Source organism: Platichthys flesus, chromosome 1 (genome assembly GCF_949316205.1).
Source record: "Platichthys flesus chromosome 1, fPlaFle2.1, whole genome shotgun sequence".
NCBI lineage: Eukaryota > Metazoa > Chordata > Actinopteri > Pleuronectiformes > Pleuronectidae > Platichthys > Platichthys flesus.
In genome coordinates, this window is record NC_084945.1 from 8,033,167 (window position 1) to 8,056,006 (window position 22,840).

The following is a 22,840-nucleotide window of genomic DNA, read 5'->3' on the forward strand; positions in this document are numbered from 1 at the left end:
CTGTAGACATGTAAGCAAAAGCGCAGTAGCCTGAGTTGAACACCGGTTCTAGATTGTAAATGCAGTGCAGCAGCATAACTCTACAAAACAGGCTCCGGGAGGGGAGCTGTTCTCAAAGAAAGTCTCCCTCGCTACCTTATGTGGAGCATCGTTTGTGGGAAACAGCCTGTATCTGTGCTTTGATAGACTACGTTCAGACGTTAGACTCTATAAATGAGCGTTTGGGTTTGATGGGAGCCATGTGCAGAGCTGGGTTGTCTCTGGTGAGGCTCGCCTGTCGCTGCCTCCCGTCAGGAAAGCGGAGCTGGGAGGACCCGGATCCTCTTGCCTCCCGCTGGTGCAGCCGCTCCCCGTACTCGCGGCCCTGCTGCTGGCTGCTTACCTGACTCCCAGAGAGCTGCTCCTGAAAGGAGGCGCGCTTGAAGTCATTGTTCAACCCTTGGAACTCCATGACGGACATGCTGAAACTCTCCAGCCCTCCTCCCTGCCCCTGCCGGCCGGACGTCTGCTGGCCCTGAACTCGCACTGATTTGTCCATTACTCCCATGAAAGGCCGGGGCTTTAGCTCAGGTTTTGATTTGAAGCTACCACTGCTCTTGATGGGGCACGGGGGGGCGTCCAGCACCTGCTGCCTGCCGCCGTCTGACAGGTTCCCACTGGAGGCCTGACTGGAGCTAGAGCCCCTTGATCCTGCCGTGCCCCCTCCTCCGCTCTCCCTCCTGACCTCCATGCCGGAGCCCAGAGCCAGGGCCAGGCTATCCAGACCGCCGGAGTGAGTGGAAAGTCTGTCGGATCCCCTGGAGAAGCTGGACGAGCGGGGCTGGTACATGTGCAGAGGTCCAGGGGGGGAGGAGCTGTTGGGGGACATGGGGTGGTACAGCTCGGTGGGGCTGTGTCCACAGTGTTCATTGACTGATCCCGGGCTGATGTCGATGCCCAGCACTGGCGCGGGCCTCAGGGAGGTGGAGATGTGTCTGCCCGGCAGTGGACTGGAGGGGCCGCACAGAGAGAGAGGCCTGCCCCCAACTCTGCCCCCTGACTGCAGGGAGTGGCAGTGGAGATGAGTCCTGCTGCCGTGGTTCTGGGTCTGCCTGTTGATCGCAGGAACGGGCTCAGGCAATTCCACAAACAGCTGGTTCTGTACATACTCCTCCTGAGGGAAATGTGGCACCTGATCTGTAAAAGCGAAGGCCACACCTCCAGGGAGAGTCCTGTTCGGAGCGTATGGATTCAGAGGCCAAAAATCTGGGCTTTTCCCACAGGGCAGGCTCACCTCATCACCCTCCTCCTTCTCTTCCTCCTTCTCGGCATCAGTTTGCTCCCCGGGGACTTGCCTCTCGAGACTTCCCTGTGAATAGGCGTCGGCCTCCTCCTCTGGGCCTTCGTGGTGGTGGGTGTACAGGTCCCTGTTGTAACCCTGCATGGAGTTGGCGCCTGTTGCCTTCTGATGATGTTTGCATTCCTCCTCTACCCGAGACAGCAGCCGCCGGATCTCCCGGTTGGACGGGCAGAGTCGTGCTGCTTCGTGGAGGTCTGCCAGCGCTGCAGCAAACTGCCTGGGGAGAACAGAGGAATCATAAAGGGAACTTTTATAAATGAAAAGTTATTAAATGAACTGGAATAGCCAATTTAAATGTTGCTGTACCTGCTGCTCCTTTTGGCGCGTGCTCTGGCATAATGTGCTTCATAAGACCTGGGTTTGAGTTCCAAGGCTTTTGTTGCAAACTCCTCAGCTAAACCAAAATCCTGTGATGGCAGATGAGAAGAAGTATATTTAGTTTTTTAGTATGAAACTTTAGACAGAGCACAGAGTCCAAATACAAACCCGATGGTAAAACTGGGAAATGTTTGTCCTGTAGAAACAAATCTGCGGCGGTGTTTGCGTCTCCATTGTTGTATTGATCTAAAGATCGAAGCTTGTTTAATGAAACACGCGTCACGACCGCGATCACTCGTATCGACCAGGAGGAGGAAGGGGGGGGGGGGGGAGAGACAGACTCCGGCAGGTTTTCACCGCTCCCCTCGTCATCATCGCTCTCAGGTGAATATTTAATGACACCAACACACGGTGATTCTGTCCTTGAGAGCGAGGTCAAAATGGCAGCCTCCAACGTGAGATTGTGAACATAGCTGCTGAATGTTTAATGATGGTATCATGCAGTCTCTGCACTGGGTTGCTGCCCGCGTTCTGATATGATACGTGGATTTGTCCTGAGAGGCCCCCCCCCCCACCACCCCAGTAGAGACACAGAGAAAGAAGGGAGCGAGGGGCCTTATCACAATGTATTATCTGCTCCATTATTCATGAGCCACAGTGACCCTAAGGATGGCGTTTTTACACAGTCTGTTCGGACGTCTGTCATCACCAGGGCGGGTTCTGAACCTGGCTGCAGGCCACACACATCTATCTCTGCACTAACAGCACCGTTAATCATCATGTCACCACCTGCTTCCAGGTCTCCCTCCACCTTCTCTCTCTGTTTACCACGCCGACGTGAAACGAGATCCGGAAAGCAAGAGATGCTTTTTACACTGAGTTGATTTCATCTTTTTTTCATGTGGATTCAGATAAATTATAAATCTTAAGGAACCCTCCACCTTGCCTTGCCAGCCCCTCGCTGCCAGCCCCTCGGTGTCTAATAAACCGGCTGCTGTTAAATAGTGCATGAGCTGTTTGGTGCGGTTGTGGGAGCTCACGTTGGTTTTCCTGCGGCAGCGGGAGAGGTTGAGATAGAGGGAGACCCGCAGCTCCTTCAGCCCTTTCAGCTCGTCTCCTTGCCCCTCGCGTGGCAGCTTCCTCAGGGCGTACTGGTACCGCTGGCCCGCCTCCTTCATACGTCCCTTCTGGGACACACACAGGAAGAGGTGGAGAATCAGAACGGACAGCTAGAGGGAAGGGGCAGTGTTTGATCATTCCACAAAGGGATCGTAGAAGTTAATACAAATGAAAGGCTGTGAGCAGCAGCACACTGTTCAAAACCATCTACACCTACCTTGTAAAGCAGGTTCCCTTCCTCCATCAGCTTCTGCAGCAGGATGAGGAGAATGTCTGGTTTGGAAGAAGCCATAGCCCACGTGGCGTGACCTGATGGAGTGGCACAAATATTTATCTTAATATTATCTGGCTCGCCTCGTCTCTTTTACTTTGTGTCTTACACAAATCATGTACCTGATCGATCATGCAGAGACGTTCTGTAGCCTTTCGGTTAATGAAGGAGAGCAACCGGAGAGGAGGAAGAGGAGGAGGAGGTGGAGAGGGGGAGCGGGGCGAAAAGAGAGTTAGAGCGGTGGACGTAAAACTGCAGGTTCTGCAGAATGAACAGTAACAATATACTACATGGAAGTAGACAAATATGTACATGCAGAACGTGTAGATGAAAAAGTGTAGTACCATACAAATCAATGCATGTGAGCTGAGTCTTCATTACTTCATACACTGTGTGAATACACTCCAGAGAAGCGTCTGTGCGACAACTACTAATGTCACAAGCTGTACTGCAGTTTGTGGAGCTGTTTGTTAAACACTTTCATATAATGTAAAATGTAATGTTTGTGATAAAAATGCTATTTACTGCAGGGCTGCTATGACGAGGACTGTGCTTGTACCTGTTTTGGATCCTTTCTTCAGCAGCGAGGCCACCAGGGCCGGGTTCTGGCAGCCGGTGGCCCGGTCCGATCCTCTGGTGCTGTTGTTGTTGTCGGCTCTCTCCAGCACCGCTCCGTTTTCCACCAGGCAATGCACCTGAAGAACACAAGGAACAATAACAACATCAAGCAGCAGTGAAAAGGATTATTAATGTTTCATTCAACAACATTAAACAGATCCTGATGGTTTTGATCATTGGACACTTTTTATTACTCTCCTGCTGATCATCACAAATAATCCATAATGTTATTACCTCACATCCAGTAAGAACAAATTATTATCCTCATTGTTATTATGAATTATTTGATATCATGTCCAAAACTGATGGAAATACATTGTCATGAAATAATTATATTTTACTTTGATAATCCTCTTTCAATTGCTGTGATTTTACATTATCGACATGATCGAGGTCGTCACAGGGGTGGTGGTGATTAGCACCTTCTCACAGTGCCTCACAGCAAAAAGGTTTCCGGTTCGAATCCCGGTTCTGTGTGGAGTGCATGTACTTGCACAGTCCAAACAAATGTGGATTGTAGTACAGACTCAAAATTGGCTGTTTGTCCTTGTATGCCGCCTCTCGACCAATTTCAACTGGGATTTGCTCCAGCTCCCCACACGACCCTCCCATGGATCAGCTGATGAATATGATGAATGGATGAATAAAACATGATCAAACATGTGAACAACAGCACGAGACCCACTGTGTCTGCATCCCCGTTCAGAGCAGCCAGGTCCAGAGGAGTCCGGCCCTGCCTGTCCGGCTGGTTCAGGTCGGCTCCTGCCTCCACCAGGTGCTGCACCGCCCCTTTCTGCCCCTTCAGACAGGCCCAGCTCAGGGCGGTCAGCCCCTCCTGATCGGCGGCGGACAAGGACGCCCCTGGGACCACACAACAACACAAATATGCTTCAGTGATTCAGGTGCATTCATCAAACATACTCACACGTCCCTGGGGGAGGTGGGGGAGGTGGGGGGGCTCTCACCCTTTGACAGCAGCAGCTCGACAGTGGCCGTGTGGCCCTCGGAGGCAGCCAGCATCAGTGGCGTGCGCCCCTGCTTGTCGCTGACGTTGATGTCTGCGCTTTGCTTCAGCAACAACTCTGCAACCTTCGGAGGGGAGGAGGATTATTCCAAAAGAAGTAGAAAACAAAAGAAGACAGAACAGGTAAAAGGGAAAACACCCCCGACTCCTCCGCACCTGTGTGTGTCCGTGTTTGGAGGCACTGAGCAGGGGGACCATTCCTCTGCGGTTGGGTATCTCCAGCCCTCCCCCCCGCTCCACGAGCAGCGCACATATCTCCATCCTCCCTCTCCCTGCTGCCGCGCTCAGCACTGACAGGGGGTCGGCATCGAGATGAGACGACGAGGCGGAGGAGAATATGTAATTGACACATATAGGAGAGAAGAAGAAGCAGGAGTGAGGAGCAGAGAGAAAATCAACACAGGCTATTTCCATAATCTAGTCGAATCCCAACACAGATGTTGTCCTGTATTATATATCTGCTGAATCTTGTGTAATTTAACAGTTTTGATATTTTCCCACACTCATCTAGAAGGCTGCTCAGACATTGGTAACCTCCACCATGGCTGACAAGAGAAAAGGAAAGAAAATAAGATTCTTTCCAACCATAACTCTGCACATGATGGATGACTGGCACCCTCCTTAACCAGCCCGTGTTACTTTGACAGATGATGGGCATTAGTCTTTTTCCTAATATACGAGTGGTTCAGCTCATTGAGCAGCTGGAGGTTGAGGGAAGGTACTGATGTCGTTCACTAACCTCAAATAAACAGGGGGGGGAAAAGCAATAACACACTATTTGTCTTTGCTTAAGGTGACTTTGCACAACTTCAGAAAATAGCAACAAGGTTAGTGAAGCTGGTGACTACGTGCATGGAAAATAATAGTCTTACTAAAGGATGCACTGCTGCCGTCATTAATTCTGATCCCCGGAGAAGAAGAAGAAGAATCCTTTGTTCTGTAATTAGACTTTAACGCGCGTCCTTGACTGATCATTGTATCTGTGCAAATGGACTCTAATCCAATGATACCGACACTGAACACACACATAAAACGAAGCCCCGGTGCTGCATCATGCAAACATGAATGTTTTATGCTCTGACTTTTTTTCTCTGTCTCCCCACTGAAGGGGTCTGTGTAATAGAATTACACTCTAATGGAGCTGGAGGCAGAAACAGGCCTCATCCAACGTGCTCTCAGGAAATGGACCTAACAGAATTCTGCGAGCTGTGCTTTCACATCTGTGACGGCGGTAAGAGTATCACAATTGAATAACACAGGCTTTTTAGATGCTACCAATGTGGCCGGACAAGATATTCTGTGTGATATGTGCGATGCTCCGCTTCTGGTGAAAAAAAGTATTTCCAGTTGCATCAATGATCTGATCAACCGGAGCCTCCTGACATCAGAACACTGTGCTTCCACATGCATGTCGGCTGCTCAGTATCTATTCACTGCACAGAGGCAGAATGCGTCTGAAATCCCCCCCGACGCCCTTGAGCGTGACTCGAGAACCCCGCTGATGGACAGAAAGAGGTGAGAAAGCTAAATTTATCTGACTGATAGGAGAATCGCACCCGTTTCTCCCCAGAGAGAGTCGTGCGCGTCCATCTGCACTGCCAGCTGTTCATCTCTCAAGTCCAGCAAGCTCCTCACCACCTGCAGGAAAAACACAATTTCACAGTCCTCTGTATTGTTGGCTTGCTGTGCAAGAAAAGAGAAAAGAAAGCTTCCACAGACCTTGACCACAGCAGAGAGCAAACAGAATTTAATAAATCCTTTACATCAAGCAAGGACGGGCGTCGTGCTCTACACGAAACAGAATCCTCTCTGCAGAGTGGCACAGATGCTTTTGTCACCAGGACGCTGATGTGACTCATACCTGTGTGTGTCCCACGCTCGCTGCAGCCGTGAGCGCCTGCTGTGCTGCCTGCGGCTTCCCAGTCTCCGTCTCACTGCTGCCGGGCTGCTGCGGGTCAGTACTGCTCTGCGCTCCCCAGTCCTGGCCCAGCAAGATGTTGATGATCTCTGCCTGGCCCTTCAGCCCAGCATGGACCAGTGCACACTGGCCATTCTTATCAGCGTGGCCCACCTGGCACAGAGGGGAAACACAGAAGGACTTAACAAACGCTGGACCAGGTCACTGCCTTTATTGCGCTGACCTAGATCGGCGCTGTGTGTGTGTCATCTGTCTCCCAGAATAGATCCCCAAACTGTGGTGAGTTTTAAACGAGGGTTATTGGGGATATCACTGGTGTGGAGGTGCAGGGAGACAAACGTGTTCCGCCTTTGTGATTATGCTGGCCACGCCCTCAGCCCCCACATTGCTCTGCACAGACACTGACCTTGGCCCCTTTCTTGCAGAGCAGGGTGACGATGTCCACGTGTCCTGCGGCGGCGGCCAGGCAGAGGGGCGTCATGCCGCTGTCGGTGGTCCCATCCACGGGAGCACACATCTCAAGCAGCAGGGCGACCATCTCCACGTGGCCCAGGTGGGCGTGGACGGCCAGGATGGGGGCACGGCCCACCACCTCGGTGCACCAGGTCACACTGGCACCACCCAGCATCAGCAGACGACTTACCTGCAGGATGAATATAAGGAGTTGTATATAAGATTATGTTCTCACCCCTGAGTGCACACTAACTACAGAATGGATTTCCATGATTCCTGGGGGAAGGATGTGGTGTCTGTCAGGAAGGAACCCGTTAGATCCAGAAAATGTCTACATTTTCTTTAAAGGGATGGTTCTTCACTTACCCTTCCATCGGCACAGTGGTAATTAGATAATGGGGGAATTTTAATTTTTGGGACATTTTGCCCTTTTTTCCAAAACAGTGATTCATGGATCTTGATGAAAATAATCCCTCACATTTAGGGAACAGATATTTATGAGTGTGTGAACTTTGGTGAATTAAGTGGACTGTTGGTCCCTGGCGGAGCTGTGTGCTCTACTGAGTACCACCACTCTAGAAGATTTGGGTGTTTTCTTCAAGCAGAAGAACGTGTGGGTGTCACCTTGATGTTAGGTGTGTACAGGTTCCTCAGGGAGGCCAGCGCGGCGGACAGACTGTCTGTGCTGCAGTTCACCCACATGGCCTGAAGAACGCTGGAGGACACGCCCGTCTTCTTACTCAGCCCCTGTGAGTGTTTGCCAGGGACACAGATGAACACAGAGAGAGAGAGAGAGAGATTAAACTTGCTCAGATGAGATCTGTGGAGCAGAATTTGAATTGCGTCCCAGGAGAAAAGCAGAATGTACAGATTGCGAGGCGCACATGCAAACAGTACAATGTTCACTGTACCGTGGGCGGTTTATGTATATGAGTAGTGCTTATGAGTGTGGGTGATGGTTGGAACAGAGGTTCACTTTAGTTTGTGTGTGTTTTATCGGTTTCTCAGCAGCTATATTCAGGATGTTGTTTACATGAATCCTATTGTCATTCAGGGAGATTCAGAATAGTTGAGGCACAATCAGGTCCAGTCCTAAACCTACATAACAAGTTCTAAACCAATGTAGAGGATAAACCTAGTGTCAGGGTTCATGTTACCTTGAATATGTGAGCCTTGAGGATGTGGTGTCCCAGTTCCATGGTCTGCTGCCGGTTCAATTTGCCCTCCTGTCTGGAGAACATGAAGGCCAGGAGAGCGTGGCCACTCCTGGGGACATGCACACACACAGAAATGGCGTCCATGCAGAAATCGAATGTCTATTTAAGTTATGCATTTCTCCACGTTTGAGTATATCCACGTTAAGAGTCTTGTGCTGTGTGAGGTGTGTGACCTCTGGGCTCACCTCGGCTCACAGAGAAAGTCCGTGCTCTCTCCGTCTCCTCTCCAAACCAGCCACTCTCTGAAGGAAGGATGACACAGCATCCGTGTGCCATCCCTGCGTCGGACCTGCACATAGAGGCAGAACATTTCTCTACTGTAGAGTCTCCATCACTTGACGTGCTACACCCAGCGACACAGAGAGACAGTTAGTATTTTAGATTTTAAAAAAACTCTAAATTCGTCCATGTCAGTTATTTATTTAACAGCAAAAACAAACACAAAATTCAAACCAAACAGAAGTGTGAATCATTCTGTTCCTGTCCATGCCGACGTAGCAGGAGTCTTACCATGAATCCAGCCAGGCTGTCTAATCTCTGCTGGAAGTCCTTCCACTCCAGCTCCCCCCTCACACAGCCTGCATTCAGGGCCCTGAACATTTGCTCATCAGTCAGTGGGTGCAGAGAAGCCAGCGCCACATTGAGCACCGGGAGAATCCGTTCAAAGAGCTCTTTATCCGGAAAGCTCACACGACACATCAGCAGGTACACCTGACAGAAATCCAGAGGTTAGCATGTGTTGGTGATGATGCTGTCACACCGTGATGGCTTTATATTCTTCCACCAACTACTGCTGGTTCATTTAAAGCTAAAATGTACCAATTTTAAAATAAACATTAACATAACATGTTTAAAAGCCTGTGGCTGATTGTACACACCTACACTCATTTTCTGTGGATGTGACCAGCACTGAGATTCTTTGTTTGTTGTTTTTTTGTTTATCAGAAGGTTTACGCAAAAACGACCGAATAGATTTCCATGAAACTCAGACGAAGGATGTGACATGGTCGAAGAAAGAACCCATTAATAATTCATATCCGAACAAACGGGCAGATCCAATAACTGGGAGTAAATCCTGCAACATCCTGATGATGAACACATTCACTTATAACTCAAATGTCCCGCAGCAGATTGCAAACCCCTGCCGAGGTCTAACAGTTCCCTGATGAAACCACATTTAAATTCACTAGCTCATTTGGATTTGCATCATATTTCAAACAGATATATTTCAATCTCCTCAACATGTCTGAAAATATTTCTCAAGATCCATGAATTATTCTCTGAGAAATTTATTTTGCTACATTAAAGTGTAAAAAACCCTGGATTTGCACTTAAATACCAAGGGTTCTTTCCTGACTCACATCCTTAATTCAAGTTTCGTGATAACGTGTCCGGTAGTTATTGCCGTAATGCTGCTAACCAACAAACGCAGTTGAAATCTTGATGTTATTAAGTTATAGCGATAACAATGCAAGGAAAGGAAAAAAAACCTAACTTTGTCTTTAAAAGCACTTTAAATTATAAATAATACAAACTGATCCACGTACACAAACTCTCATATTTAACTGTGACCACTTCCATCAATAAATCAACACATTCCTGAGCCTGAGCTCATCTGCTGGTGATTATGTAACTTTAATGCTACATCTGCGATTTACTTTAGTCACTGTGGGATATTCTCTGGCCTTCAGTTTGAAAAAGTCTTTGATCCTTTATATTCTTTTAAATCTTGTATTAATTTGAATAGCATGTTAAATGCACCTTTTGTCTTTTGTTGAGGAGAAAAATGGCCGAACAATGGTGGTTGCCTGTGGATCTTATGTGGGGAGTTTACAAACACCGATTGCTCGTCAATGAACACTGTCAATCATCCTGGGCGGGCGAGCTCACCGAGGATGATTGACAGGTGTCAGACCGTGAACGTGATAAAGAGGACGATGACGAGGGCGGGTCCAAAAATACACTCAAGGTAAGAAGTGTCTTTATAGCTCCATGTGAAACTGATCATTTCATAAAACACATCACTCCACAGATGGTGGTTCACAAATCGTTTTCGTCAGATGAAGCCTAACAAGCTGCAACGATAAGTGATGGACGTTTCAAAAATTAAATCGATTAGATTAAGCTTTTTAACCACATTTGAATAATCTGGGAAATCAACTAAATGTGAATAAAACATCCATTTCTGGGTCCAGCCCCTGATCCGGATATGATTGAAAATTTGAAAAGTTCTTCCTTCCCTCCGCAAAATTTCATGAAAATCAGTTGAGTAGGTTTTGCATAATCCTGCTTACAAACAAACAGACGCAGATGAAAACAATTTCTTGTTGGAAATCAGTGCTACGTGTCCTGACCTCTGACAGGGAGACAGGCACCACCAGGTAATTTCCTCCTTTCAGAGCCAGATGGCCTTTGTGGAACAGGTCCAGGGTCAGCTGGAGGTACAGGACGGAGCCGTGGCTTCGTGTTGACAGGTGGCTGCTGAACTTGCTGAGGATCAGTGGGTCGGGGGCAGAGCCTGTGGGCGTGGTGACGTTAGAGGCGACCTGGGTGCTGCTGCTGACCCGGTGATGGATGTAGTCGCTGAGGTCGGCTCCCAGGTCACTGCCGTCTGGCAGGATGTCCAGAGAGATGCCAGAGAAGGGAAGGAGGGTGGTGATTTCCTGCAGAAGAAGAAAACAGATCAGTAGAGCGCACACCTCCACCAAGACCCAGCAGTCCCCTAAGTTACACACACTCAGATAGCAGTCCCTTAAATATGCTTGATTTTTCTACCTAAATAAGATTCCAATATAAGATCCACACCAAAATATAGTGGTTTATTTTGGGCTGACAAACAAACCAACGATGAGGGGGGGGAACATATAACTGACGCACGTGCACGCACACCCCAGCCTTCACAGAGTTGTAGGTGGCGTGTCTTTGGTGCATTAGTAAAGGACAAATTAAAAGCACCAGAACCAGGAGCTGTTCCTCAGATGCTGTTGCCGCTGACTCACACAGAGCCATGGGATACAGTACAGTAAATGGTGTGACAGTGACTCAAGCTCCAACATTGCTCACAGGCATCTCTCAGATTCACATTTCAGCTCCTCTCATGCCATCCTCAACTGCTCCACACCGACCGGCGACAACCAGCTCTGAGGGATCACAGAAGGAACCGGTGTGACCGCGGCTCCGTTCCTCTCTAACAGAGTCTGACATTTTGCTTTAACGAACAAGTAATTGACTGCGCTCCACTCAAACCTTTCACGAGAGTTATCCAGGTTGTTCCACATGAGTGAGCACTTCCTGTTTAAACAAGCTGGGACACGAAGGGGCTCGACAACAGCTGGACTCCTCCATCTTTACGTATTTAATGTTTTGCTGGCTTCAAAATGCATCGTGAAGAAAATGACCCCTCAATGTGTTTTGTGTGTTCTCAAACACTAATCCAATTATGCAACTGGCTGGCTGGCTGCCTGTCAGGCTCCAGACTCCCCAGCAGACTCTCTGTAGTGTTACCGACCATTCAGGGAGTAAATCCATGCAGCATTTGGAGACTTGGCTCGGGCACTGGACAGATGCGTCTGCTGGCTGGTGGGATTACCGACCGGATTGAGAAAACACATCAGACTGGAGAGCTCAACGCGCCGAGAGCCACATTCACCTTATACCACCACGTTAAAACTACACAGGCAGTGAATGGAGCTTAGAGGGAAGCGGGAGGTACTAGGGATATCTCTGATTTAGGTGGTGGGAGGGAGGCTGAGACTTTAAGGGTCAAATCAACCAATTTACAAAATTGTATTCATTGTATCTCATTTTACTCACCTCTAGTAGTCGATGGCTCTAATCTTATTAAACTGTTCACCTGGCATAAATGTTTGTAATAAAAGTGGTGCAGCGAGGACAGAAGAGATTCTGCATCCCGATACAATCAAGAGGAATTCAATAATTTATACATCACATTAAAATGATTTAAAGGTTAGATCTTTTAACGGTAACAGCAGCTTTGTTTCTCCTAATAATCCCTCCATCCCAACAGGTCTAAACAGGGCCTGGGGGTCTGGAGCCTCTCCCAGCTACGACTGGGTGACAGGTGGGCTTCAACCATTAACCAAATATTGGTTCTGGGCCCCGGTACTCCAGTAATTCACCGAACTGAAATCTGACCAACATCACTGAAGCAGGTATTGATTCAGATTCCAAAGCACAAATTTATTCACTCATTGGTAATCGCACAGTTCCAAAAAGATCACCGGTGGTCCCCACTCTCTTATTATTTTTGGACTCATGAATAAAAATCAATTGACTAGTATTATCATGCGTTGCTGGGCACTGGAGGTTCAAAACATTAAAGCAGTTGCCATAGCAATTTGCACTCCATCACTTGAGCGTATGAGAATATAAATTGCTTCGGAATATTGGATTCATTTTTGCATGTTCATTATTGTTTTAATACGAAATGTTTGGTTTGCTATAGTCTCATGTTACCATATACACAATACTACTTCTTCTGCTTCTATAATTGATAATATGATGATAATAATAATATTACATTTTAACATCGATCTTTACATCCCTAATTTATAAGATGATAAAGATTGGATAGGATGCCAACATACGTTAATACTGCTGGTGGTCAACTGTGGTACTGCACCGGCCAATTATTGCTCTTCTCATTATTAATTTATATACATATATATATACATTTGCCAAATTTCCCTGGAGACTAAAACATCTATTTTTACATGCCTGTGATCCCACTCACCACAAGGCCTGTGCGGACTGTGACCACCAGTTTGAGCCAGTGTGGAAACTTGGAGATGATTTTGGTGATGAACGTGGCGATGGTGTCCCCATAGTCTGGTTTATGGAATTCTGCCTCATTAAGGCTGTCGACCAATATGATGTAGTCGTCTTCCGGCAGCTTCCGCTCTGAATACACATAAATAAAGAGAATAAAAAGGGGTTGAAGCTTATTAAAATACCTGGTATGTCACATTTAAGAGCATAAAATGAAGAAGAATGTAGCACAGTTTTATGCTGGGTCGTTAATGGCTAAAAAATGGTGCATCTTTTTCAGCACAGGAAATGTCGAGAGAAGCATCAACTGTTGATATTGATCATGTTCTGCTGAAAGCGGCCAGAGGCCATTGTTGTTTATTAGCTGGGAACAGAACATATCCATCATGGTTCACATTATCAGAGCCGTCAGTGTTTCCCTGGAAGCCTGTGAGGACTCACATACTTAGGCACAAGGGCTCTCCATTTTTTACTGACCTGCTTAATAGAGATGGAGCAGACGAAACACTCCTCCACCCGGCTGTGGAGGGCCCGGCCGTAATAACACATCAATCTAACTGACTTACTAACTCATGAGGAATCGAGCTGGTGAACGTGTCCGGAACGTTCGTGGCCAGCCCGGAGTACTTTGTGACCTTGAAATCCTGAGGGATGCTCGTGATTCACCTTTGCAAAAAAATACCACTCATAAATGTAAATGACCTAACATCTGTTTCACACACTACACTGCTTCAAATCATTGACCTTAACGAGGGGGAAATAATCTGTGGGCCAATCGGTGAGTCATTACCAGGCTGTTTCACACAGGAGATGGCAGCAAGCTCCCTGACTGTAGGGCGAGGGGAGCAGACAGGTTCCACCTCAAAGCTGACATTCGTCTAAAGTGTGTCTGTGTGTGTGTGTCTTTGTGTGTGTGTTGACTTCATTACCCTTGCGCAGGCTGGCCATCGGCTCCAGGACGCCCTTCCTGAAGGCAGCGATGGGGTCCTGGACGCAGGACCGCAGACTGAGTGTGTTTTGCAGATGAGGCTCTTGAACCAGCAGCTCCCTGTATGGGCCGAGCTGTGGCGCTCTGGCCAGCAGGGCGGCAACGCTGTGCACAAACTCCGGTACCAGGCAGGTGTAGGTGTTGTCGGCCTGACAGAAGTGGTAGGCGACCACCTGGTGGGAGAGAGAGAGGCAGGTGAGGAAGTGAAGAAAATAGGAACGTAATATAAAGCGGCTTTCTGTAAATGTTTACGAGACACAAACTCTAATTAACTGTTAATGGTCAGGAGAGAAATGCATTTAGGAAAATAAAAGTCTGTACAGTAGATCTGTAAACCCCAAGTGTGATAACGTTGGTCTGAAGTGTCGATGAAAGAAAGGAGTAAGCTATTTAGAAACATATAAAATGTTCTCGTGGCACTTTTGAGACTTCAGTTTCCCACAGGCTTCACAATCCAATCATGAAGTTAAAACATCTAGTGCAGTAAAATCTGCTGAAACGTTACTGAGGATAAACCTCATGTATAAGTATAGAACCTTAAACTATTAACACCTCTTCAACCTGTGTTTGAAACCTATTGCCATACATTTGAGCATTCCGACTATCTACAATGACAGACACAATCTCTAAGAAAACTCTATTTGACTTTTTATTTTGGCCCATGTCCCATCCCCTAACATAGAGGAGGTGGTATTTAGGACCAATACTGCATCCAGCCAACAGGTGGCGATCAAAGCAATTTGGCCTCACTTTCACTTTTACGGAGCCACGGGTAAACAGGGTATTAATGGCAGCATTGTGTGTTTGTTTGACTTTTTGAGTGATTGTGATTCTGAGAAGAAGCAATTTACGTTCGGCTGACCTGAGGGGAACAAATATATGGCACCAATTCAGATCCTGTGTGTGTCTTGTTCAGAGCCCATTTACCTGCTCATATCTCAATGTGAGATCAAGCCTTTTTTTTTTTTAAGTGAGACGAGAAAAACAATATCACCAAATCTAAAAACAATGAGGGTTAGAATGAAACAACAATGAGATGCGCCATGAACACTGACATCCCAGAGGTGGCTGAGTCATAACTTAGTCTTCAGTCATTCTGCATATGACTGCAGAGCATCTCTAAATCACTTGGGTGGATTCAGGCAACAAGCTGAATGATAAACAGAAGGGGCTGAGAAATAAAACTTTCCACAAAATCATGGGGTTGATATTTGCATTAAAGGAGCCAAACTGAACATAGGCCAGACATTCCAAACCATTGAGATGAATGGGGACGGTCTGGAGGATTAATAGTAGTAATCTCTTTTTTGTGAGTGCATTTCTGTGGGAAAACATTCATATTTAATAGTATTTACTCGTGGGTTTGTAGATCGTAAGTGGTCCACACACACTCTACGATGACATTATGAGTGATTTTACTTTTGAGCAAACGCCCTCACCATCACAAGTAGTCTGACTAGTTCCCATGGAAACTCTTATTGAGGCCAAGTTAGTAAATTTAGAAGCGTCCATGTCATCTGTGTGATGCAAACAGCAGCATGTACCACATGTGCGCGAAAAGAGAGCAGAACAACCTGACATTCAAATCCTGTGTCACAAACGTGCCGCCCCCCCCCCCACACACACACACACAAAGACGCTGAGGTGTGTTTATCAATTTAAACCGATGCCTCCTTTTAGCAGCTCCCCACGGAGCCGTTTATGATGCTGTGTTATATTACTGCTCTTAAAAGGTGAGGGAAGGAAGAGAACAGAGAAATAAAAGCAGCCACGACGAGAAGCTAAATCTTGATATTCCTCTAATGTCACTATGTTTCCGTGATGTCTGTTGTAGATGCAGGTGGGTCAGTCTGCTCAGCAACAGGATGAATAACTAGATCTACAGGAAATCACGTTGTGTGTGTGTTTTCAATTTTATTTGTATTTTACTATTTCACCCAATGTCGGCTGGGATTGACTTCAATAAATTGTGTAGATGGACGGAAGGACATTTTACTGTGTTAGTTTATATGTATGTTTACCATGTGTGTGTTTAACGTTACATTTAGGTTAAAGAGACGGTTCGAGGTGGTAAAAGTGTTCTCCAACTAATGAAAGTTGGTGGAGTGGAGGAGTATCGACCAGTATTCAAGTATAGCCCATTGAAATTTGTTTATCAGAACAAACTGGTGGATCCAGGATCTTTTTTCTCTCGCTTTAACATGGTGAGATCAACTTGGTGGAGGCTTGTGCTCTGTCAGAGTAGAGCTTCTGGTGACGCCACTTTTTGTACAGATTGAAGGAACACAATGTAATGAAGACTGAGCTGTGGAGCCTCTGTGTTTGTTCCAGTCATTATGCTAAGCCAAGATAAAATAAGTGAACTGTCTCCTGGCGCCTGCTTCCTGTTTAGTGCACAGACATGAAGGTGTTATTGATTGTCTCATCTCATCTAACTAGATGAGGCGCAGCAGGGGGTGTTTTGTAATTAAGAGTCCTCACAAGTAGAGGAATGCAACTGATTGTGTGTGTGTGTGTTAGTGTGTGTGTGTGCGTGTGTGCGTGTGTGTCTTGAGGTACCTTGGCGGCGAGGCTTCTGACAGTCTCCTTCCTCTGTGCTGCTCCATCGCTCGCTCCTGCAGAAGCACTCAGGTTGGGCTGGGATTCCGCTGGCTGTTTGGAGCCTGCTTTCCCCGACTTATCCCCACCTGCACAGAGCACAGAGCAACAATAACAAACCCAGAGCTGCCATTTACCCTCGTTAGACGAGGCCTCGGGTGTAAAGCACGGCAGCGTCAGGACGAGTCTACAAAGAAACACAATTAAACTGCTGCAATTAATTAGAACATCTGTAAGCAAGACTGGAACTGATGGCACTAAGCAGAACCTCATTGGACGGGAGCAGGAGTGTTTGTTTCAAGGGGCATGAAGGGATAATTCTGGTTTGTACACAGCTCATGCTATAGCTTCTGTACAATTGAAATCAAAATGACAACGCACAGTACAGGTTACCATGATTAATACGAATATGACAAATAAATGACATGTCTTTTAGTTTTTTCTGTACATTTTAATGTGTCTGTTTAATATAGCGAAAGGCTGAAGGGTGATACATATATTATATCATATTATTATTACTAAAGCGTTTGTTTCCATTCTTATTTTTACACCTGCAGTTGAGTCATGTTTTATTTGAAAAACTCAAATCCCCAGCACGTCACAGTGCCACCAGTGAGAAGAAACAGAACCACAGTAAAACTCAGTCCCCTCACACAGCTGCAATCAGCAGGGGAACCTCAGGGGAGAACTTAGAGGAAGAGAGCATGACCCAGTTCCTCACTCCTCCACAAATAGTAGAAATTTACTCTGATATCGCACAAGAATCTAATGGAACCTTCTGGAGAATGTGTACCCATATTGCCCTGTTGTTAATAAAGGTCTCACACTTAGGGGAGGAGCTGGGGCTGTGAGGGATGCTGGGCCCTCCCTGGGGCGTCCGCATGCCGTGACAGCTGAGCGTCACCAGCCTCCAGACGATGGCCGTCTTGCCGGATCCTGCGTTGCCCACGATGACGGCGCCGCGGCCCTCGCAGCTGCTCGTCTTCCTCAGGACCTCCTCCAGGCGCGTGAACAGCCAATCCCGTCCCACAAAGGGCGTGTCCGGGGTGATGCCGGGGACTTCGAACAGCAGCGGCTTGAGCATGATGTCGGCCTGTCTGAACGCCACCAGCCTCCCTGCATGGATGGAGGGGGGACAGGTAAAGCAACACAGGAATGGATAAGTATAATTTATCTTAAGTTGCCCGGGAAGTGTGTCTATTATATCATCACAAGGTTAAAGGGATAGTTCACCCAAAAATGTAAATCTACTCATTATCTACTCACCACTATGCAGGTGTGTGTGTCTGTGTGTGTGTGGGGGGGGTCCACAAAACACTTTTGTGAGCCCTGACATTTAAATTCGACTCAAAACGAGGTCATTTAGAGTCGTATGTGAATGTCAGGGCTTACAATCACTTGGATGACGCCACAGGAGCCGTATGGAGGCTATTCATGTAGTTTTATACGTTTAAAGAATTATTCCCCATTGACTTCAATTGTACTTGATTTGGCTTTGAGAATGTTTACCCCCCTGGAACTCTGAAAACAGGGGTTTGTGGACTCAAACCCTTCACCCACCCTTCCATCAACGTAGTGTTTAGTAGATAATGAGTGGATCTTTTTTCTTTTTGGGTGACCTTTCCCTTTGAGCCACAGTCATACCTTTGGAGTCATCACCGGCGCGTCCGGCTGTGCAGTGTTTGCGGACGGAGCTCCGGTGTCCCGCGGCCCTCTGGTGGTCCAGAAAACCCAGATCCTCCAGTCGAGTGGAGCTGGTCGCTGCAAACAGAGGACCAGTCGGGGGAATGGGTTAAGGAGTGTGAGCGAGAGATGCAGCAAACGTGCAAAGACACACACATGCACACAACACACAAGTGCCAAATGTGATGCTCGAGTCAATGATTGTAGCCATGGCGACGGGAGACATAAACAGCTGTTGCTCTCAATGATAAAAAAATGCTCAAAAACCTTGAGCGGAAGAAGAAAGAGGAAAAAGACAGCAACTCATCTGGTCGTCCTGTGAATCTGGAGGTTTGAAATGACCGAATGTGTTTTGCACTTCAGGACATCGGATCTGTGATTATCAGTGGGAACACGTCGCGGGGCTGCAACACAAAACTGTGTCCGCTGTCAATGACACGGTTGCACAACGTTCTGCACAACAAGCCAGTGAGGCTCACAAAGGCTGACGCGATAAATACAATAAAGAACATGTTGCACAGAAGAACCAGAAACCAAAAAGAGAGTCAAAAGAGTTGTGTACTCCCACATCGGGCCCATCTGCCCACCCACTCACATCACAGAGTTGACATGTCCGCCAGGCTTACTCTCTGCAGTCTTCAAGACATTTAGCAGTCTCAAGTTCAGACTACATTTAAGGAATAGGCTTTATGTAATCAGTGATCTACTTTCCGGATGTTACAGCATATCATTATACAGTGTAACACAAAAAAAAGGAAAAGCTCTGAGCACTGAAACCTCCTCCAGTGGAACAGCCCTGTAACAAAGACTAATTAATCTTTCTATTAATAAAACATTACACATTTGTAATGTTGTTTTTCACCGTGTCAGAGAGGTCTTCATTTATTTTTGATCCTGCAGTCTCTGGGGGTTTGGTTATTTATTGCATTAATGATTATGCAGATGCAACAGATTATGAATTGATAATTGGACAAAATACGTTGAAGACAAAATATCCGTCCATCCATCATCGATACTGCTTATCCTCAGAAGGCCCGGCTGACACTGAGTGAGAAGCAGAGTGCACCCTGGACAGATCAACAACCCATCAGAGGACTCGCCCACTGGAGACAGAATATCTCAAATCATATTTCTATATATTACAGTTTATAAAGATGTCCATAGACAAAGCACCACATGCGAAGTGAAGGAACTTTTAAGTCAGCCTGAATATGTTCCAGGATTCTCTAACTGCAGTTCATTACATCTCACTTGTGTCATTTTTGATGGTTTTGTTGTTGTTGTTTTGGCAGTTTTTGCCTTTATCTAATTTAATCATTGCCAGGATTTGCCTGAGAGACCCAGCAGAGATGTTAAAAATTATAAAATTAAAAAGTAAACTATGATTCAAAGCCCAGAAACGAACATCAGAAACTAAAGTCAGAATTCCCTGGAGTTAAAAAATGTTTCCGTGCTGAAAACATTTGAATTCACAGGCACACACCTCCTCCGATGGGTTGGAGGCTCTTAGAGTTAGATGTCGTTCTTGGTCAAGTGCTCATCTGTCTTTGGACCGGCTGGCGGAAAAAAAAGGTGAACAACCTTTGTTTTGTCATCTCCACCTGTTCCTATTGTTTTCTTTCTCCCTGTTAGAGAAGGGAAAACTAATCTAAGCCGTTTATAGATCCAGATCCAGGCATGAGAGAGAGGAACAGCTTTACAGTCGCTGTGTGTCAGTGCTTGTTGGGACTTCTTGGGTTTGTACTGAAATTGGTTTTCTGTATATATAGGTTTGCTTTTATGAAAATTGCTGGACTGTTATACATCTGCAGTCAAGTGATGAAACAGTAAGTTTCATCACAAATACAAATACAAATAGAGTAACTATTTGTATAAAAAAATACAAGTATTATAGCCAAAAATACTTAAATTCTATGAAAACAATATTCTGACAGGAAAGAGATTATTATTCTAAGAGTTTGTTTACAATGGCATGTCACAGACAGGCCCATTTCATTCATTCATTGCTTTAATAATAATAAAAAAAAGAAAAATCCTGAGTGAAATCTGAAAATCTGGCATTACTGCTGCCTCTAATCCCTTCAGAGTGGGATGAAAAAAAAGGCCTGAGTCACATTGCTCTCATTTATAAAATACCGTAGATGGAGCGGCCCAACAGAGAGAAGACAAGAAAGTGTAGCCCCTGGACAGACCATGACCTCACAGTGCTCTAATCATGTACACGTACATGTTAGATGCAGCCGCTGGTAATCTCAGAGCATCTGAGGGAGCCGCGGCACAATCTCTGACCTGCTGTGGGCTTAAGGCTTTGAGGCAGCAATTATGGCCACAGCCTGGAGATGCTGGCCAGCAACATCTTTAAATACCCTCCGTCAGGACAAATCACCAAATCATACGTGTGCCGCTGACTTTCATATAAGGGACCTGAACTTCCTACTTCTTCTGTCTAGAACAGGGAGAAGAGCTAATTGAAAATAATACGGCACTAACAGGTTATCAACACTTCAGATCATATTCTGATTTATCCAGCATGTGTGAATGAAACCTGCTCTGTGGAGAACCAGGAGGACAATGAGAGGCTCCCTGAGGCAAAACACATCAATTACAGTGGGAACGTGCTGATATTAAAGGATCGAAAACATCAGGTATCAGCAAAAAATGAACCCCGGAACACCGAAAAACACAGAGTCCCTTTCAACATCCAGAGGTGGGCTTTTAGGACTGGGGACACGGAGGATACTGCAGTAGTTGTCGAGCCAGAGCTGGAGTGGAGGACTGAGGATTGAAAGAACCTTCGCAGTGAGAGGATGGAGAACAGTCTGCAGCACAACAGTGTGAAGGAGGTGTGGAGTGGGATGAGAAAGCAGCCGGGCCAAATGGCTCACTGGACCAGAGACACAGTGGAAGGAATTAAACATGTTTTCAGCTTCGGGTTGACACAGGGACAGCTCATCCCAGTCCAGCCTGATGGGACCCTGTCCGCCGCCACCTACCCCGCGCCTGCTGCCAATCTCTCTGTTCCCTGCCGATGACTGGGTGGTTGATTACCCTATAACCCCTGTTGATCATTTGTCACGTTAAAGGTCAACTCCGCAGCCCCGGGCCAAGCCTCCCGCATCCCTTATATGGCAATCAGCCTCAGAAACTCATCTCACACCTTTTTAACCTTAGAGCACAGTCCGACATTCAGAAAACACCCTTATTTACTTTTAGGCAGAGTTAGATGAGAAGAGCGATACCACTGTTATATTTGAGGGCCTGTTAGAGATGCTGGACTAAGCTGATGCTCTAAACTCAGGCTATTTGTTCCACTCTGTTTCCAGTTAGATTTGCTAAGCTAGCTTTTTGCTTTAACTTAATGGACAAATGTAAGATAAGATAAGATGTAAGTCCATTGTTAGTCCCAAAACAGGGAGATCTCCCAAATTACAGCCGAAAAAAGGGGACTTACAAAAATATACATGAGTTATGTAATATTAAGAAAACATGCAATAATTAAATATAAAAACATACCTGCACATACACAATTGACTTTAATGGTCTCATCTAACCCTAAAAAGCAAATAAGAATATTTCCCAAAATGTGTTACTTTAACACAGAGACTGTAAATAAAGATGGACGACATGACTGCTTCCCAAATGTGAAGCCAAAAGTGTCTTGATCACCACCTGGTGGCTGGCTGCAGTACAGGTCATCAAACCTGGCTCCCCTGTTACTGGATAGGACCGGGTTCAAACTTAAATGTCAAAGTAGGCTGGAGGATCAAAATGTTTCTTCTCAAAGATGTTTTTATGTCATTAAAGGTAATTTTCTTGTCCCACTGATGTTTGAGTATTTATTGACCTGGTAGGTTTGGTGTTAATCAGTTATAAAACAGGTTGATGACGGAGGAGACTGACTCACAGTTGGTCGATTGTGTGTTTCAACGGTGCCGTGATAGACCGTCCATTGACCTCCACTGCCTTCTTACATTGTCCAATTGTTGAAAATGGGATTTCCGCTGCGTTAATAATGGTAAATGGACTATTTTAGGAAGTGCTTTCCCATAAAATTGACCAATCAGAGTGCTTTAGTGCACCAGTCTCATTGATCCATTCACACAGCACTTATATATTTTTTCTCTCACCATTCATACGCCAGCACTGAGCAATCACAGGCTATTTTGGGTTCATTATGCTGCCCAAGGTCCCTTTGCAATAAGGGCTGAAGTTCCAGGGATGGAACCACTGACCTTCTGGTTAGAGTCCTACAGCGGTCTGTTATCGTGCAGCATCTATCACCCCGATTGAAAGGCTCCCTCTTTATGTTGATTTGCATTGAAAGCATTAAACATATTAAGCCTCTAATTTGTTGCCAGAAAACCAACAGGGTTCTTTAGGTGCTCTTCCTACTGACTGCCAACATACTGCACATTTAGCTTCTTGCCATATTGGCTCCAGTCTCAGGCCACTAGGCGGCTGATGGAGCAGGTGACTTGTACTAATGACCAATTCTACAAAGATGTC

The 22,840-nt window shown here is 46.3% G+C and overlaps 1 protein-coding gene across 1 annotated transcript in view; it reads right to left on the bottom strand.

Moving 5' to 3' along the window:
• Positions 1-71: 71 nt before the first annotated feature.
• The window catches only part of LOC133957396 (protein TANC1-like), a 32,380-nt gene continuing 9,611 nt past the window's right edge, over positions 72-22,840 (bottom strand). Inside the window, exons 7-28 of the mRNA XM_062392947.1 lie at positions 18,296-18,412; positions 17,477-17,767; positions 16,613-16,740; positions 13,995-14,226; positions 13,031-13,197; positions 10,632-10,940; positions 8,788-8,988; positions 8,463-8,566; positions 8,218-8,326; positions 7,685-7,807; positions 7,014-7,250; positions 6,551-6,760; positions 6,246-6,327; positions 4,846-4,979; positions 4,631-4,754; positions 4,351-4,526; positions 3,607-3,742; positions 3,170-3,199; positions 2,994-3,085; positions 2,698-2,844; positions 1,646-1,746; positions 72-1,556 (exon numbers count right to left, since the gene is read on the bottom strand). Coding sequence (XP_062248931.1) covers positions 194-1,556; positions 1,646-1,746; positions 2,698-2,844; positions 2,994-3,085; positions 3,170-3,199; positions 3,607-3,742; positions 4,351-4,526; positions 4,631-4,754; positions 4,846-4,979; positions 6,246-6,327; positions 6,551-6,760; positions 7,014-7,250; positions 7,685-7,807; positions 8,218-8,326; positions 8,463-8,566; positions 8,788-8,988; positions 10,632-10,940; positions 13,031-13,197; positions 13,995-14,226; positions 16,613-16,740; positions 17,477-17,767; positions 18,296-18,412 — 4,613 coding nt within the window. The 3' untranslated portion in view covers positions 72-193. The remainder of the gene's footprint in view (positions 1,557-1,645; positions 1,747-2,697; positions 2,845-2,993; positions 3,086-3,169; positions 3,200-3,606; positions 3,743-4,350; positions 4,527-4,630; positions 4,755-4,845; positions 4,980-6,245; positions 6,328-6,550; positions 6,761-7,013; positions 7,251-7,684; positions 7,808-8,217; positions 8,327-8,462; positions 8,567-8,787; positions 8,989-10,631; positions 10,941-13,030; positions 13,198-13,994; positions 14,227-16,612; positions 16,741-17,476; positions 17,768-18,295; positions 18,413-22,840) is intronic.